The sequence below is a fragment of the Eleutherodactylus coqui genome, chromosome 2, assembly GCF_035609145.1.
Source record: "Eleutherodactylus coqui strain aEleCoq1 chromosome 2, aEleCoq1.hap1, whole genome shotgun sequence".
NCBI classification, from domain to species: Eukaryota; Metazoa; Chordata; class Amphibia; order Anura; family Eleutherodactylidae; genus Eleutherodactylus; species Eleutherodactylus coqui.
In genome coordinates this window covers 290,619,938-290,639,764 of record NC_089838.1, presented here as the reverse complement: position 1 = coordinate 290,639,764, position 19,827 = coordinate 290,619,938, and the positions used below count along the sequence as shown (strand labels likewise).

The window sequence follows — 19,827 nt, the reverse complement described above, 5'->3', positions numbered from 1 at the left end:
GTAGGAAAGTCACCAAAAACAAGTCAAAAACATTTAACAATGCTTATTTTCAGTACATTAACTTAGGGAAGAATGAAACAACCAATGAAGCCTTTCGGTCATAGTCGTAGAGACATAAACTGTTGATGCATTGGGTCTAGTACCTCCTAACTTCCGTAATGGTTGACTTCCTGACCCTCACCCGCAGTGCTGTTTTGTTAACCCCTTCTTTGGAAACTTCTTGGATCCTGCCCAAAATCTAGCATCTTAGAAAATATTGTAAAGATTTCTTCCTTGCACCCGACTAAAACCACTTCAGCGACACGTAACCATGAGCTTATCAACCATTCCTTACACCTACCCCATCCAAGCATGTACATCGCATCTCAAACCCATCCGGTAGCAAACACCTCCTATGTGGCACAATGACCCCTCCCTTTACACCTGCCTAGTTTCCGCTTATGATAGTCTCTACAAAGGAAGTGATAAACACAAAATGACCCGAAACCGCCAATGTCTTTTGAGGAGAGGTCTAGAAGACTAATAATGACCAAGTGGTCAACGTCTTCGCCTACATCGGAGTATATCCCCGGCACCGATGACTTCTCCTCTACTAATATAGTGGTATAATAACAATATGACATTATTACAGAACTTTGTACCCTTTAATAAACAATAAAAAGACACAATATGGACCCCAGAAGACATACATAGAAGACAAGACACACTTCAGAAGACCACGCAGAGTCAAATGTGACTTACCAACATTCGAAAAGGCACCGGCATGAATACAGATTGGCACGTAGCTGAAAACTTTGTGAATTTTCAAGGCTCCCTGCTCTGAAGCTCAACTTTAATGATAATAACATAGCAGAGCCGAATTAGTCATGATTTTTCACGACTGCTTTGTTAGTAAATCCCAATATAACACAATAGGTTGAGCCGTAGATGACACATTGTTATGAGTTGTGGCGAATGACAAACCCAAAACTACTACGTGTGAAATAAACTCAGCTCTGCTAAGCGCCAGAAACAATAGATGCAAATACAATTAAGAAGCACAGAGGATAATCCTCAGACATGAAACAATACTAGAGCCCTGGCACACATGACAATGCCCCGCCGGCTGCACCCAGACATCAGTACCTCTGCATCCTGCTCCTCAGTCGGTGTGTGAGGCATTATTTAACAAAGTAAGTGACACTCGCTCGCACTGTGTCACTAATGCCGCCCTTTAGCCACACACAGGATGACATGGTGTGTCACACACACACACTGAGTGACGGTCTCTTTGTGCCGGTCCCTCCCTGCATTTCCTGTGGATGTTCAGTACAGCAGATAGGCTTGTGAGCCTGTAGCCCATAGACCTAATATTACTGAGTCTAAGAGGACTGCAAGTGACTGTATGAATAGTACCCCTTCATAGGAGAGCGTGGGAGTCAATGTTGGGGGTCAGGAGACGCTGGGTCTTTAATACTTAGTTTTTTTAATGCAGGGTGCAAGAAGAATGGTGCAAAAGTAAAGCCGATTTATTCATACATGAATGCACATACCAGAGCTAGGATGGCGTAAAAAGATAGAAGAACTCTTCAGGTTTTTATTGCACCTTACAGAGGTTGGATGTGGGTGCCGTGGTGGCACAGAAGATATCATAAGTAGTCAGGTTCTACCCACATGCATCCTGGTATAGACTCTGTTATTGATCCCGCTATGTATTGTTTTAGGTCATCTAGTGTCACCAACTGCGCCCACATTGATGGTTTGAAAGGTGCAATCAAAACTTGAAGAGTTCTTTTTTTCATGTCATTCTGGCTGTTGTGTGTCAATTCATGTGTAAATAAACAGCTTTACATTGGCAACATTATTTTTGTATCATCCTGTATTGACTTGCTACATTTGGCCCACATCTGTTTTATAATCATAGATATATAGAATGATCACACAAACATAATAGAGACAGGATGAGATATATAGATAAATAGAATTGAGAGGGATAGATATGAGATAGATAGAAGAGATATATAGATTTCAGCCTATTTCACACACACCCCTCCCCCGCCTGTAGGTCCAGAGCAAGGCAAAAAAAACAAAACAATGAGCCAATTTAGCTCATTTGGAGGAAAAAAAACTCCTTCTTGACTCCATAATGGCAGCCAGAGTAATCCCTAGATCAACATCTGAGATCAACAACCCGCTGGTCACCTAATGTCTATATCCTGTAATATCATAGCGCTCTAGAAAGATATCTAGTCCCCGCCTAAATTCCTAAATGGATTTTGCCATCACCACATACTCAGGCAGAGAGTTCCACAGTCTCTTTCTGCTTTCTTTTAGATGTAGCGGATGCCCTCTTGTTACTGTCGCAGTCCTGGGTATGAACAGATCATGGGAGAGATCCTTGTATTGTCCTCTAATGTATTTATGCATAGTTATTTGATCGCATAGATAGATAGATACAAGATAGATATATGATAGATAGATATGAGATAGATAGATAGATGATAGATAGATAGATAGATAGATAGATAGATAGATAGGAGATAGATAGATAGATAGATAGATAGATAGATAGATAGATAGATAGATAGATAGATAGATAGGAGATAGATAGATAGATAGATAGATAGATAGATAGATAGATAGATAGATAGATAGATAGGAGATAGATAGATAGATAGATAGATAGATATGAGATAGATGGATATGAGATAGATGGATATGAGATAGATATGCGATAGATAGATAGATAGCTAGATAGATAGATAGATAGATATGAGATAGATAGATATGCGATAGATAGATAGATAGATAGATAGATAGATAGATAGATAGATAGATAGATAGATATGGGAGAGATAGATAGATAGATAGATAGATAGATAGATAGATAGATAGATAGATAGGGCAGATACATGAGGTAAAACCATTACCACAGAAGGCTTATCTCCCTCACCCCCTGGACCAGACACATGCTCGGCCAAGCCTTGTACTGTGGTTTACATTGTTATGGGGTGTATTAAGCTTCCCCCTTTTATTCCGTTGAAGTGGCTGACACTGTTATGAAGGCACTGTGGCGATTATTTTATGGCTGGATTAACATGGCTGTATACAAGTTCTGGCGCAACTTTCAGTGGACAGCAGACGGACACCCATCCGTGTGCTGCCTGATCTCTACGTGCTCCTTGCATGTGCTGTTCTTGTCCGTGAAAACGGGTGACCCCAGAAGACTCACAGCCTTTATATACAGCCATGTAAATGGGCCCTAACAGTTCTCTCTGCCGGGTGGTACAATGGAGGGCACAATGCCAAATACTAGTGAAGCACACAGTAGTTCTCACTCTTACGTAGCACTGTAGCTGTTAGTGTTGCTCATCTTGATCATCTGAGCGATAAAATCATCTCGATTTTCGCTAAATTGAATAGGCTTAGTCCAAACTGAATTTCCCATAATGCAGAGCTAAGCATGCAGCCAATCAGAAGTCAGGATGCCTTGCTGATGTCACCAACTGTGTCGTTCATGTTGCATCACATGACCTAGCCATATATAACATAGGCACAGTGTAACCAAGAGTCATTTTACAGTTGAGCACAGGACAGAGAAGCTGCGTCACGTTTACATATCCTTAACAGTGCACTGAGGCCCAATGCTCACGGCCGGGTCGGATTCCGAGTACGAAATCTCGCAGTGGAATCAGACCCTGTGCCCCGGCATTGACCCCCGCGTACCTGTCTTGTCTTCTCTCTCTGCACTGTGGATGTGCCATGTTTCATAGTGCCCCCAAGAGTTATGGGACTTTCATTCTTGTCTGTCCTCTCACCCTTCTCTTCCTCCACCTCTTCATATCACCTTTCTACACCCTCCACATCAGCATAGATATCCGTATGTGACAAAATCCAACACGTGGCTGACCCTGCACAATCCGAAGCCAGGCAAGCTCATGGTTAACAATGGGGCCAACCTGCTGGCAGCCCTTCGCCTCGGCAATCTCACAGGTACCTCGCCTGGCCCATGTGATGAACCTGGTAGTGCAGCACTTCCCAAACAATTTGCCAAGTTTGCATCCAGTGCTGGAAAAGGCCAGGAAACGGTGCTCGTACTTGAGGGGTTAACACCAAGCCGGCTCTCGATTGGTGGAGTTGCAGCAACAGCTCGGTCTACCAGCCAACCGTCTCATCTGTGCCCTCAATGGTGGAATTTCAAGTTGCATACATCGTAGAGGTAAGCCAACAGCAGAGAGCGATCATGGAGCACCAGATAGGGTATGCCGTTAGCAGGCGCTGTATAGGAGGTCAGTCACTTGATGCCGGTGGAGTGACTGCAGACCGAAGAGGTGTGTACCGTTTTAGCCTGCTTTGAGGAAGCAACCAAAATGGTCAGTGGTGATTATATAGGATCAGAGGCACGGGACGGGGCTGCACAAAGTTCCTTCCATCCATCACTAACCCCAGCTATTCTATGTGGATAGTGGTACCAACTGGAGGACACTCTTAGGCCTGACCCCAAGGAATGTAGGCCATCACCTTTAGGGCTCTTGTCCACTGGCATATGCGTAAAATGCTGCAGGCCACTATGCAGTGTTTCACCAATTTTGTAAACACTGGCTCTGAGAGCAGAGTGCTGGCAGAAACCGCATATGGCTGCGTGTTCACTGCACATGGCCGCATATCACACGCACACGGATATGCACAATGTGAGTTTTTTTTCTTTTAAATTTCCCGCTCTGTTCCATACGTTACTCATACCGATGTATAGTATGGTGGCAGAGAAATAGAGCATGCTGCGATCTATCTCTCGTGTGTATCGATATGCAGTGTCTATATGCACATGTGCATGGCTCAATAAAAGTCCATTACTTTCATTGACTTCATTCCCTGCATAATACATGGTCAAAACACGGATGGGGACATGAGTCCTTAGGCACTTTGAGGCATATGAGTGCTTCTATACTGTGGTGCTTGCAGAAGGACCGTCGCATTACCCACATCAAAACATCAGATCATTACTGGGTGGCCATCCTCCTTGATCCCCGCTGTAGGGCCAAATGAAAAATCTCATTGCGGCACTGGAGAAAGACCATAAAATGCAACAATATCAGGGAAGACTGTTAAGCAGAGCATTTCGCCATGACCGCGGGGATGCATCTGCAATGAATCGCAGCTCTGTGCCTCATGGCGGATGTGCAGGAAGCTGTCACAGCAGCACCACCACCGGTGGCAGGGGAAGTCTAACAGAGGTATGCCATAGTTTTCTTATCCTGTTGCAGCCTGCAGCAGAAGTAGAAGTTAGAACTGACAGTCACAGGCAGTACTTATTCATGATGGTCCAAAGTGTAAGCTCCCTCATGGAAGCACTCAGAAATGGCATTGGCTCCTTTTACTTCTGGTTGTCTAAGCTGGATGAGTAGTCGGAGCATGCCCAACAAGCTTGAGAAGTCCTTGCCTGCCCCGCTGCCAGTGCGCTATCAGAAAGGGTGTTCAGCAGAGCTGGGGGTGATAACTGACAGGCATATCCGCCGGTCCACGGACAATGTGGATCACCTGACATTTTTATAAATGTACCCAGCATGGATTCCACCTGATTTCTGCACCCCCATGGTAGATTCCACTGATTAGCTAGCTCTTTGGCTGACTGATGGTGTGGAGTTCTCCAGCCAGCCACTCATCCACAAGGGCAGCAGCGTCCTCCTGGAATCCCACAGAACTACAGGTCCCAGAAGCACAGCGTGACATCATGTTTCCACGGGGAGAAACACTCATGTACCTGGAGTCCTGTGATACAAAGCATCTTCAAGTATTCCTGCTTCTTCCAAATTCAGCTTCCTTCAGGACCTACTCAAAGTAATGTCCCCAACAGCCCTGTATCCTGCATAAGTAAACACGCCATCTGCCGGATCCGGAGGGAGCATTTAGTTCTGTACGTAATTGGGTAGGTAATGACTCTTCATGTATGTACTAATCTGTTATTTCTGCAACGAGAGACCCCATATTTATGATCCGAGCAATGTAATGAAGGCCCATCAGCGAGATCAGCTCTCATTTACCTGGCCTTCACACAGGCCAATTTAGGGCTCTTTCACACAAGGAACCTATGCGGGCCCAAATTCAGAAAGTCAAAATAATGCGGCTAAACGCACGGGATGGGAGAGAGAAAGAGAGAGAGAGAGATTGGGGCAGCACGCCCAAAGTCCCGAGCAGAAAGTTTTAAACATCCTGCTGTAAGCTCCCTTTACTACCCGCGGGGTTAGCGGGGACTCCCCGAGGGAATCCCCCATAGCAAGGAGATAAAGGGCAGCGTTAGAGGTGAGCCCCCCCTCTCTCTCCTTGTTATGGGGAAATCCTTTGGAGAGTCCCTCTAGCCGTGCCCTTTCTCTCTAGTCCTGCCCCTTTCTCCTCCGCTATGGGGGATTCCCTTGGAGAGTCCCCTCCAGCCCTGCTCTCTCTCTCTCCCCTATAGCTCTGCCCCCTCTCTCCCTGCTATGTGGGATTTCCTCGGGGAGTCCCTTCCAGTCCCACTCTCTCCCAGCTAGCCCTGCCCCCTGTTTTTAGCCTCACTCTCTCTCACCCTAATATTGGGGATTCCCTCAGGAATTCCTCTCTAGCTCTGCTCTCTCTCCCCGCTGTGGGGGATTTCCCTGTAGTGGGGAGAGAAGGGTTTCCCTGCAGGAGGTAATTACACTGACTGTCATTATGCCTTTTAGCCCTTAAAGTACCCAGTAGTGGTCAGGTCCTATCTTTTCGCGCAGCAGGAATTTGGAGTTGCTAAATTTCAGTCAGTTAATGAGGTCCCTTTTTTGGCGAAGCGCTTTTTGTGCACAGCTAAAATTCCATGGTGGTTCTAATAGCGATCATTTGTCTTCCATACATTTGAACATTTTTGTCAGCACATCCCACATTCACACTGAGGGCTCATGTCCACGGGCGAGTCGATTTCCGTATGCGGGAGCTCGCAGTGGAATCCGACCCTGCTTACCCATCCGGGTATTCTTTTTTCTGTACTGCGGATGTGTGCGGAAGCCCCAGCCGATGCGCCGGTGCATATGTGCAGTAGAGTTTGTTTTTTTTAAAACTCCCACTTTCCCGCAGAATCCACAGTCCATCCACAATGTTAATTGCCGACCGGCCGCGGATCGGACAGCTTCCATTGACTTCAATATAAGCCGTCCGTGCGGGCGATCCGCATTGAAATGGAGCATACTGCAATTTGATTTCTGCACCCAAAGGACCGCAAATAAAATCTGCATGCTTTAATTCAGTTGTGGACGCCCATGTTTCCCTACGGATGGCTTGAACTGTGGATCATCTGTGCGGGTGCCCCGCATGGATTCAGCAATGCAAATCTGCCAGTGGGCATTGGGCCGGAGGAGATGTGCTGCTGACAACCATAATTTTTTCAGCAGCACAAAAGATGCGATCAGCCGATGGACTAATGTTTGTCTTTTCATAGGTTGACATCGGCCGATGATAGGGCAAATGAACATACCTATGAACTTTCGTGCCCATTAGGCCGTGCAAAAGGACCTGAACAACAAACATGAATTACAAACTTAACCCAATCTGGACACTTATCTACAAAACAGTGACAACTTTTTTTCTATTGAACTTTCATGAAATCCTTAGGAAATGTGTAGAGTGGTGGCCTGCGAATGGATGCGGAGCTACAAGTGCCCAGTGCTGTAATACCAGGCGGTAGGTCAACTGAATAATACTTCTCCTATTGCATATTTGACCTAGATGGTCATTTGTAAAGGATGAGTAGAGGAGGACCATGTAATGACTTCCAGAACACGTGGTCATACTTATATATTGCTACAACAGCAACCATCATTGTTTTGGGTCCTCTGGTTCTCAACATCAAGGAAGGTTACCATAGCCATGACCAGTGTGCCAGGACCACATTGCCTCACAATCAAGACTTCAATGTACTGGTTTTGCCCTGACTTTTAGCTAGACTTTGCCTCAATCACAGATTAAAAAGGTTGTGCCAAGAGGACATCCCAGGGCATATGAACATCATAGAGCAGGGTCCACTATTTGAGTCCTCCCCTCTATTACTGAGATGCTCAGTAAGGGCTTCTTCCCACGAGCATATGCGTTTTTACGTGCACCCGCCGGCACAGTAAAAACACCAGAACGGGGGCGCACAAATCTAACGTTTGTGCGCCCGTTCAGACGGCAAGGGCCCGTTGCATATATGCCGAGGCCACAATGCAGTTGCCTCCGCTTGCTAGCTCACCTCCACTCTCATTCCCTTCAGCTATTTGCAATGGGAGTGGGCGGGGGAGCTAAGCATCAGCCCCCTCCTCTTCTCCGCAGCCAGCAATTGGAGGGGGCGGAGCTTAGCTCCACCTCTGTCCCGCCACCTCCCATTGAAAACAGCCAGAGGGGAGGAGAGAAGGGGGAGAGAGTTTAGCAGTCACGCCTCCCTTCTCCGGCTGCTGTCATTGGCTCCCATAGACGTCTATGGCAGCATCCGTATTCCGGGCACAAAGATAGATCCAGGACTGTCTTTGCTGCCTGGCATAAAAGCACCCAGAACTATATTTGCCGGCCAGGCGCTTTTACGCCGCTGGAATACACCTGTGTGATTTCATGCATTGGAATCCAATGCATCAGATTGTAGCGTATATTAGTTGGCCGTGAAAACGGCGGCTGACATACACTCGTGTGAATAAGCCCTAAGAGTGGCTCCCATCCTGGCGTAGCTTCTGCTGCCTGTTATTGCAGAACAGACATTTATGTGATTAGCCTTGAATAGCTGGCTGTGGCTGGCCCTGGCACAATCAGTTGTTTGCCAGGGTTCCGGAGAATGAGTATTAGGGTGATCAGCTGATTGCCTTGAGACTTACATTCTCAAAGTGGTTGGCACAGCATAGGGGTAACTTTATGATAAGTGGGGTCTGATCACTAATATCTCCATTGATCCTGATGGTCTCCGCATGAATGGAGCAGAGGTCACACATGGACGCTGCTGCTCCATTCTGTTCAATGACAGAGTTGGAAATTGCTGTGTATGACCGCTCGGCAATCGCTGGTACGGTCATTGAAATTAATGGAGTGGTAGTGCATGGGCATGGCCTCTGTTCCATTCATGCACCAACCACAAGGGAACCCGTTCTCTGGATTGGTGGGAGCCTGAGCTCCAGTGGATCTTTACCGATCATAAAGTTATCCCCTATTCGTTGGATATATTAAATCTCCTAGTACAGTAACTTTCTGGTAACCCACTGGCACCCTGGGCACTTGCCCAAATTGTTCCCTAGCCAAGCACATATTGGTTATGTAACAAAAGAATTGGTCTTGTCAACAAAAGTAACCAATTAAAGTAGTGAGCAATTAGGTAATTAGCTATGAGATCGCAGGGGAACGGGCAGGTGTCATGAAAGGCCCCAGGGCTGTCATGCAGAATGCCTATCATACCATGCCTGTGGGGTGGCTTGATAGACTGCCTGCCCGATCGCAGTATGATGTAATGCTATGGCATTACATCATACGGCAGGTACAATCAAAGCATCGCTAGTAGAGATGAGCAAATGTACTCGGTAAGGCCGATTTCGCAATCGAGCACCGCGATTTTCAAGTACTTCACTACTCGGGTGAAAAGTACTCGGGTGCGCTGTGGGTGAGCGGGGGGTTGCAGAGGGGAGTGGGGGGGAGAGGGAGAGAGAGAGAGCTCCCACCTGTTCTGTGCTGCTACCCCTGCTCCATCACGCCACGCCCCGCCCCACAGCGCCCCCGAGTACTTTTCACCCGAGTAGTGAAGTACTCGAAAATCGCGGTGCTCGATTGCGAAATCGGCCTTACCGAGTACGCTCGCTCATCTCTAATTGCTAGTTGTTGTCCCCTCTGGGGACTAAAAAAGAAAGTAAAAATAAACTCAATAAAGCTTTACTAATTATTAAAAAAAAGTAATAAAAGTTTACAAAAAAACCCTTTTGCCATATTTATAATAGAATCTAAATAAGAAAACAAAAATACTTTTTTGGTATCGATGCGTCCGTAAAAGTCCGATCTGTCAAAGTAACGCATTTTTTGGTCACTCTGTCTCCAAGAAAAAATGCAATAAAAAGCGATCAAAAAGTCGTATGTATTCCAAAATGCTACTAACGTAAACTACAGGACATCCCGCCAAAAAAAATGAGCCCTTGCGCAACTATGTCGATGGAAAAATAAAAAAGTTATTGTGCGCAAAAGATGGCGTCAGAAAATAATTTAAAAAATTGAATATCTTTGGAAAAAAATACAAGTGCTACAGCAATAAAAAAAAACTATACAAGTTTGGTATCGTAGTAATCGTACTGACCGATAGAATAAAGCTATCATGTCATTTTTTCTGCAGTTTGTGCACCGTAGAAACAAGACGCACCGAAAGATGGCGGAATTTCATTTTTTTTCCATTTTTCTCCACTTAGAATTGTTTAAAGGTTTTTCAGCACATTATATGGTACTTTAAATAGGACCATTGAAAAATACAACTTGTCCTGCAAAAAACAAGCCCTCATACAGCGACGGCGATGGATAAATAAAGGGGTTTTCAAACAGGGGGGAAGGAAAAAACAAAAATGGCAAAAAACCAAAAAGCTTGGTCACTCAGGGGTTAACTAAGTTGTAATGGCAGCTTCTATCCAGAGATTTGCTCTACAATCTTCATCTTGGCCTTCTTTAGAAAAATAAAACTAACAGTAGAGTGAAACAGACTTGAGGAAAATGGGTAAAAAGTCAACATTACCATCCAGAGTGCGAACACAGCGTGATAAATGTCTACTGCTCGACCTCGTGGACTTGTTGTCATATCTGCCTCCTGGATACGTTACTCCATATCCTCCACTAATAGTAACATCTGCTGCAAGTCTAGACGGGGAAGATGGATTGTGGCCATTATTTCCTCATATCTTCTAAGCAACTACCAGTAACCGGTATAAAGATAAATCACACAACAAATAATATCCTCCAGCATGGTGACTAGTGGTGGCAAAGCTAAGATATATCATACCTGCTATGATATGCGCGGTCAGTATCTGGCAGAGCGCCAAGACACTGTCCCACGTGGCATACACTAACTATGGAAGGATTTTCTGCAGTTATAAGGTCCATTTACACGCAAAGACAAACTTTCAAATGATTGAAAGATTGACAGTTTTAGCGATCGTTTTGTCCAGTAACACTTTATTATCTTCATTTGCGTGTAAAAGGGTCTCCGGGAGCTATTTGCAGAAAACAGCATGTGGTCTAAGCTGTGCACACAGCTCCTTTGTTCTTGCACGGGCTGTAGGAAGAATACAATGTAATCTCCGACTCCCACACAAAACACAGCGAGCGGTCCCTGTTATCTCTCTCTGGCTAAATGATGGATTTTAAGCTCACCTTAAAATCATTGTTCAGCCGAAGAGTGAACGATGGCAGCGTTTACACGCAACGATTATCGCTCATATGCCATCTTTTGAACAAATTTTGAGCGATAATTGTTGCGTGTAAATGGGCCTTTACTGTATAATTCATTCAGTGACGGGGCAGACTGATCATTTGGGCAGTGTCTGAGGTGCAAGCTCTCTGGCTACACACTGCCTAAGGCCTCTTTCACACGAGCGCTTTATCGCGGCTATTTTGCCAAGATAAAACGCCGGATGAAAATCGCGACTATCTGAAGCATTGGACTCTAATGCATTTGTTCAGATGGGTGAATTTCCGGTGCATAAAGTTGGTTGGATAGAATAGGACTTTTGCTGGAATACACTGGCCGTTCCCATAGACTTCTATGGGAGCCTATTAGAGCCGACAGAAAAGGGAAGGGGGAGAGAGTTTAGCAGCAGCTCATGTTGCTAAAGTCCCTCCACCTCCCCTTGCCGGCAGCTCCCATAGGTTTCTATGTGAGCTTCTATTGCCGCCATCAGCTGGCACGGGGAAGGGGAGAGACCTTAGCAGGCAGTGCCATGAGAGTGGGGCGAGAAAACTCGTGGCTTTCTCCTGTTCATGCGATTTTCGCCTGTAATGTGGTTGAATGAAAATCGTAATGCCCGTGTGAAAGAGGCCTAATCCGAATATGTCCAAAGTTCTGTGCTGATTAATGTCTCAATATATCTTTATTGCTGTCCGAGCTCCATATCCCATTACAGTAGAGGAATAATGTGCATACTACAGGGATAATAGAGGAAATGATATCACACTAAGGCCTTACTCACAAGAGCGTTTTTACGCGGCTAATTTAGTCGCGACAAAAAATTGCGACCATCTGAAGCGTTGGTTTCCAATGTACTCATGCAGGTAACCGATATTTAGCCATGTAAAAAAGCATTGGGAAGGATAGGACATCGGCGACCGAATACGGCGGGCAGTTTTATATGCGGCCGTAAAAGATAGGTCTTGCATTATCTTTTGGGTGAGATATGCTGGCAGCTCCCATACACTCCTATGGGAGCTGCTAAAAAAACGCTGCGAAAAGCTTACAGCTGGCTCTATTGGGCCATTGGAAGTCATGACGAGGATTTATGCCGACCGAGGGAATTCCAGGCTGAGGCGTATTTTTTCGTTAATAAGCCACACCTGGCCATGTGAATGGCTGAGAAGATCGAGACTTAATCGTGTGAAAACGCCTTTTCATGATATTAAAGGGTACATACAAGCGAACGTATAAATGCGGTTGTGTGAAGGAGGCCTAAAGGAATTCCTGTCATGATGACATCACAGTACAGAGATAATGCACATAATGATGTCACTGTAAGGAGAAAACGTACATAATGATATAATTATCACTATTTACATCACAGTACAGGGATAATGTACAGAATGACATCACAGTGCAAGGAAAATGCACATAATGATGTCATAGAGCAGGGATAATGTACATTATAATGTCACGGTGCAGGGATAATGTACATAATAATGTCATAGTACAGGGATAATGAACATTATGATATCACGGTGCAGGGATTCATAGTACAGGGATAATGAACATTATGATATCACGGTACAGGGATAGTGCATCTTATGACATCACAGCACAGGGACAATACACATAATGAGCTAACTTTGGGGATAATGCACATAATATCATAGTAAAAGTATAAAGCAAATAATGATATAACAGTACAAGCCTAATGCACAAAATGGTATAACAATACAGAGATTATACACGTCCCAGTGCAGGGATAATGCACGTAAGGATAGCATAGTACAGGAATAGTACACATAATGATGTCATAGTACAGAGATAATGCACATGATGACATCACAGTACAGAAATAATGCACGTAATGACGTCATAGTACAGGCATGACATGCACACTGACATCACATATTAACATACATGATACAGGATTACATAGTGCTGCATGCAGTGCTATTTCTTCCCATTTACTAATAGAATTCAGTGAGGAAGTTTCCAAACGGACTCTCTGAAGTTGATGTGAACAGGCCCTAATGGCTAAAGAGCTTAACTCTATTTGAAAGCCCCAAGCCCTCTGAGTTCTTCCCCCAGCAGAGTCTGTCTGGCAGCAGCTACAACTGGGAGCTCACAGCATACAGTTTATACTGCCCCAGTTGTAGTCTATGTGTGAAACATTTGCAGTGGGCTCCCCCTAGTGGTAGCTAGTCAGAGGTAAGCTGCATCAGAAGTCAGCAAGGAAAGGGGAAGGAATAGGTAGGTGAGAACTCGGTACTGTCATGTGACATGAGTAATAAATCTATTGATGTTAGATATAAAGTATAATAAGTACAATAAAGACACAATCAATGGGAAACAAACATAAAGAATCACAGCACAGGGTCATCAAAAGAGCCAGATTACTGCACAGGTAAAACGCACATGAGTACCAGGAAAGTATTCCCAGCACATATGGGGAGCTGATCTGTATACAGCTGTTTATAACTGGTCAGGAATCATATAGATCGCCCCCTAGTGGTGTAATATGTAGCAAGAGATTTTTGTTGGAAAGAAGTCTGGCAGCAGCTTATCTCCCTTGAGGACAAAAGCATCTGGCATGTTGAAATCTGTTGTTTTGCGGGTTTTGTTTTTATGTTTACATATCATCTTAAATCTCTGGGTCACTCCGATTATAGCAATACCAGATTCATATAGTTTACTTTTTATGTTCTACTACTTTGGCACAATAGAAACACTTCTTGAAAAAATACTAGTTATTTTTGGGTTATTACATTCCGAAACCCATAGCATTTTTATTTATCTCTCCATGGAGCTGTGTGGGGACTTGTTGCAGAATACACAAAATTAGCAATTTTGGCATTTACACTCCTCAACATTGAAACTGCAAGACCAAGATGGAAAAGTCGTGGAATTATAGAACTCGCAGAATCGCCAGAAATGTTAATGATATGCAAATAATGAAAAATGGAAACAAAATATTGAAAACATTTTGATTTATTCAATATGGAGTAGGAGCGTCACGTGCAGAAATACACGCACTTACACGCCTCGGCCTGCTATCAATGAGGTTATTAATGGTTGTCCTGATGGCTCCCTTTGCAATTGCTGAACAATGATGTCCCGAATGTGCTTGATGGGAGACAAGTTAGGAAACGCTGCAGGCGATGGTAGTGAGTTTAGACCACGCAGGCGGATCACAGTTACACAAGAAACATGCGGCCTGGCATTGGGACATAATAGAGAAAGGCCCGCTCCACTGGTTCCATGATCACATGCATCTAGAGGGGTCTGGCTACTGTACATTACGCCACCCAACATCAAAATCCCGAAAGTAGGACTGGTGTGACATGCACTTCTGAAGGTGTCTTCATGGCGATGCCCACTTGGTTTCTAGATCTATCTCCAGCTATCATTGCATCCGAGACAATAGTGGAACTCATCTCTGAAGACGATAGACCTCCATTCCAGCCTCGTTGCCGTCTTGCTCTGTAGCATGGTATCCTTTGAGAGCGGTGGTGTGAGGTTAATGGAACATCTATCGCTGGACATCTGGCTCGTAGCCCAATGTCCTTCAGGTACCTTCTGATGCTTTGTGTAGACCCTGTTCGATGACTTAGTCTTGGGATGTGATGTTCCATTTCACTCGCAGTACAGACTGGATCACTATGCGCCATTTTTCTAATGTGATGATCCGTCCATGTAGAGGTTCACCAATGTGCACCTCTTGCTGTCATTCGAATTGTTGTTTTCCCAACCACTGGGAGATGCAACGTTGACCAATGCTGACCTCTTGGCCTATGTACGTAGCAATCTGCCGGAGTGATAAACCAAGGCCTCTCAGTTCAAGGATTTGGTCCTTCTCAGTTTGCAACAAGTGGCGATCACTGTCATATTTACGAAGAGAAGGCATCGCACAATACTACCACACGACTAAATCTGTTTTTTGAGGTTTCATGTGGCTGAAAAAAAATTAACTTTCGATCCGGCTTTTATACCATTGAAGCCAATGATTGGAGCGCGGTGCTTGAACACTTGTATGTCTCAGCGACACCATCTGCTTCCTCAATTTGTATAACCTTACAGTTTGTACTTCTTGGTGTTGCAACTTCACTGTTGAGGAGTGTGTTTTACATAATAAGGGAAGGGGGGGGGGGGGGCAGCATTTACTACATCTAAGGGGTTAAATGGCCAGGACCAGAGAAAGATTCCAGCGGTACCCATTGTGTGTTGGCAGGGAATACAGGTGATGGCCAATAATCGGGAATTTACAACGAAAAATTGCTAAAAGTGATCTCGGTGGTGTCTTATGTGTGCGAAGCACACCACAGATGGAAAGTCAGATTCCTCAGTTACTTTTAATAATTAGTGAAAAAATTACGAAAAGTTGCAGCTCTCCAGACTACTTCGGTCTCTTCATCAGGTATGGGCTAAGGGTACATTTAGACACAAAGATGATCACTCAAAAGATGGCTTTTGAGCGATCATTTTGCATAATCTACTAATTGGTACCAATGCCCATTAGTACCAATAAGTAGCTTCGGAGCCACCAGGAGCTGAATTTAGTCAGAGGACCACCCGCTGTTCTCTGAATACATTTTCTTTGTTCTGCCGGCGTGGCTGACAGCTGAGAACAGCTGAGACAATGCAATCACCAGTTATCAGCGGTTCCTGGGCAGAGCACAGCATGCGGTTCATCTCATCAGCTGTTCTGCTGAGCGATGGATTGGATTTCAAGCCGAACTGAAATACATCATACGGCAGAAAACTGAAAGATGGGCACATTTACACGCAAAGATTATTAAGCGATAATCGTGTCTAAATGGGCCTTAACGCTAAATCTGACTAATCACATAGTTGTACACAAATGGACATCGAAATAGTGAGGTGAATGAAACCATGATGTCAAGCAGAGCTAGGAGTATGAGGAGGAGAGGAAATAATGGGAGCAGCTCATAGATAAGGAGAGTGGGTGTCTTACAGTCCTCTGATTGAGGTCTGGTCCGTGGTTGTGATGTCTCCACAAGGTCTGAGGAGCAAATTTCTTAGGTGATGTAGAAGGACATAAATCCATGTGACACATTCCTGATCTGAGGGTGTCAAAACTTGTCACAAACTTATATTCCCAGACTCTCCGGTCTTGGTAAGATTTGTAATGACCTTTAATGCCAAAATTGTTACTTCTGTGATGTTATGGTCGGGGCTCCCAAAATGTTTCCTTACAGGTAGTTCTGTCCTTTTTTCCCTTTTATTGTGTAATGATGAGCCCAGGGGGAAGAGTTAATGTTTCTACACAAGGGTGTAGGCAGTGTTATATAGGCCATGCAATGCTCCCTGGGAAAAAGCTATAGAAATCAGTGATGGAATAATTGCTCCACACTGCCACCTATTGGAAGGTAGCTCCCTATGAGACAATATACAACCTTAACAAGCCTTGTAACACGACTAGGGATGTAAGCCCAACCTGAATATCCATGTAACACAGTGTGCAAGGCTTAAAAAGGAACATGTCCATCCATCGCAGCCTATTATCCTGAGCGTTGACCCAGAGGAAGGCAACCCCTGACCCTCTCCCAAGAGGTAGAAGCTAACTTTCCTCATTTTAGGGAAAAACATTTCTTCCCGACTCTAAGGCTGCATTCCCACGAATGTATATCGGCTCGGTTTTCACGCCGAGCCGATATACGTCATCCCCATCTGCAGGGGGGGGGGAGGATGGAAGAGCCAGGAGCAGGAACTGAGCTCCCGCCCCCCTCTCTGCCTCCTCTCCGCCCCTCTGCACTATTTGCAATGGGGAGAGGCGGAACGGGGATGGGGCTAATTCTCAAAAACTTAGCCCCGCCCCCGTCCCGACTCTCCCCATTGCAAATAGTGCAGAGGGGCGGAGAGGAGGCAGAGAGGGGGCGGGAGCTGAGTTCCTGCTCCTGGCTCTTCCATCCCCCCCCCCCCCTGCACATGAGGACGACGTATATCGGCTCGGAGTGAAAACCGAGCCGATATACGTTCGTGGGAATGCAGCCTTAATGTGCAATCAGAATAATCCCCGGATCGCCGACCCTTCTGAAGTAATCAGTGACTATAACATGTAATATTACAAATAAATAATCCCAATTTTGACCACCTCTCTGGGTATTGTAGGTCACCTATTCCGTTTCTTACTTTAGTTTCCTGCCCTTGAGTCCGCTGAAGCTGATATGTCTTTCTTGAGTACCAGAGCCCAAAACTGTCCACAATATTCCATGTGTGGTCTGACCAGTGACTTGTAAAGACGAAGAACAATATTCCCGACATGCGCTCCTAGACTTCTTTTGATGCACCCCATGATCCTATTTGCTTTGGCAGCAGCTGCCTGACACTGGTTTCTCCAGTTAAGCTTACTGTTAACTAAAATCCCCATGTCCTCTATCATGTACATACAGGTTTTTGGGGTTCTTGACCCTTATTAATCCACAGTAGGATTCTGGTTGGCTGAGTGAGAGGCCATCAATGTGACTCTGGGGTGTATAATGTTTCTCCTTGTGGAGGGCACCTTGAGGGTATAAAGAGTCTTACATAGGCCATGCAGTAGGTGGTACTGTGGAGGATCACGTTGTGTGCGGATGACAGTCTCTTCTTGTTCTAAGCTTCCGCCCTGTTTCCCCTACATCAAGATCCCCAGTAGGACATCAGGTAGATAGAATTAAGATGACCACATTTGGTGAAGCCCCCTGGGATCCTGTAGTCCTGATTTGTGTTGGGAGTCGTTATCTTGTCTCTGGTCATTATGTATGGAGGTTTTGCATTTCTTCTGGTTGCAGGGACATATTTCTGTTGTTGGAGGCCAGTGAGCTTCTGATCGTCATGTTTCTCGTATTACGGGGCTGCCTATAAGAGGGGGATTGGGAAATATTGATTGTAAGCTGTCATCTTTTTGTAATATTGGATGTAGTTTCCATGCAGCTTCCATCGGCATCTCCCACTGTGGGTTGTAGGTGACCCCAAGAGGTACCCAGCTGTGGGTTGTAGGTGATCCCAAGAGGTACCCAGCTGTAGGTTGTAGGTGACAGCAGGAGGTACCCAGCTGTGGGTTGTAGGTGACAGCAGGAGGTACCCAGCTGTGGGTTGTAGGTGACAGCAGGAGGTACCCAGCTGTGGGTTATAGGTGAGAGTAAGAGGTACCCAGATGTGGGTTATAGGTGAGAGCAAGAGGTACCCAGATGTAGGTTATAGGAGACCGCAAGAGGTACCCAGATGTGAGTTATAGGTGAGAGCAAGAGGTACCCAACTGTGGGTTATAGGTGACCACAAGAGGTACCCAGCTGTGGGTTGTAGGTGACTGCAAGAGGTACCCAGATGTGGGTTATAGGTGAGAGTAAGAGGTACCCAGATGTGGGTTATAGGTGAGAGCAAGAGGTACCCAGATGTAGGTTATAGGAGACCGCAAGAGGTACCCAGATGTGAGTTATAGGTGAGAGCAAGAGGTACCCAACTGTGGGTTATAGGTGACCACAAGAGGTACCCAGCTGTGGGTTGTAGGTGACCGCAAGAGGTACCCAGATGTGGGTTATAGGTGACCGCAAGAGGTACCCAGCTGTGGGTTATAGGTGAGAGCAAGAGGCACCCAGATGTGGGTTATAGGTGACCGCAAGAAGTACCCAGATGTGGGTTATAGGTGAGAGCAAGAGGTACCCAGATGTGGGTTATAGGTGACCGCAAGATGTACCCAGATATGGGTTATAGGTGAGAGCAAGAGGTACCCATATGTGGGTTAAAGGTGACCACAAGAGGAACCCAGCTGTGGGTTGTAGGTGACCGCAAGAGGTACCCAGCTGTGGGTTGTGGTGACCGCAAGAGGTACCCAGCTGTGGGTTGTAGGTGACCCCAAGAGGTACCCAGCTGTGGGTTGTAGGTGAACCCAAGAGGTACCCAGCTGTGGGTTGTAGGTGACCGCAAGAGGTACCCAGCTGTGGGTTGTAGGTGAACCCAAGAGGTACCCAGCTGTGGGTTGTAGGTGACCGCAAGAGGTACCCAGCTGTGGATTGTAGGTGACCCCAAGAGGTACCCAGTAGTTTTCGTGGCATGTCTTGTATTGTATCGTGCATTTAGTCACTGGAAATGGCCCTTGTTTCCAGTAGCTTTCGCTACTCAGTCTGCCGGTGGTTTTGCTTGTTGCTTCTTTGTACGGTATATTTTTGTTTACTCTTCTGACGGTGATGCCAGATTGGCGCGTTGTCAGACACACAACTGTGAACCCCTTTCTTTCGAATGGGGTCATATACACAAGCGATATTTTCCCAGTGAGGGAAAAAAAATCTTTTCTTTGGGCATTCCCTTAGAATGCCTCGCCCGTTGTTTTCAATGGGGCTGACAAAACATTGTACTGCGTTCGTGGTGCACACGAGCGCGATGATTCCATTGAAAACAATGGGAAACACTTGCCGTTCGCTACTTCCCTGAAGTGACACAACACCACCTCACAACGGCGGGGAGATGGC

General features: G+C 45.6%; 1 protein-coding gene across 3 annotated transcripts in view; it reads right to left on the bottom strand.

Moving 5' to 3' along the window:
* LOC136612689 (serine/threonine-protein kinase N1-like) overlaps positions 1–19,827 on the bottom strand; it is a 99,316-nt gene that overhangs the window by 78,373 nt on the left and 1,116 nt on the right. The window contains exon 1 of one of the 3 annotated variants that reach the window (XM_066593212.1): positions 10,706–10,783. The exons of 1 other annotated variant lie outside the window; for it this stretch is intronic. In XM_066593212.1, coding sequence (XP_066449309.1) covers positions 10,706–10,768 — 63 coding nt within the window. In that variant the 5' untranslated portion in view covers positions 10,769–10,783. Of the gene's footprint in view, positions 1–1,125; positions 1,258–10,705; positions 10,784–19,827 lie in introns of those variants that run through there. One more of the 3 variants, XM_066593213.1, reaches the window with a different exon arrangement.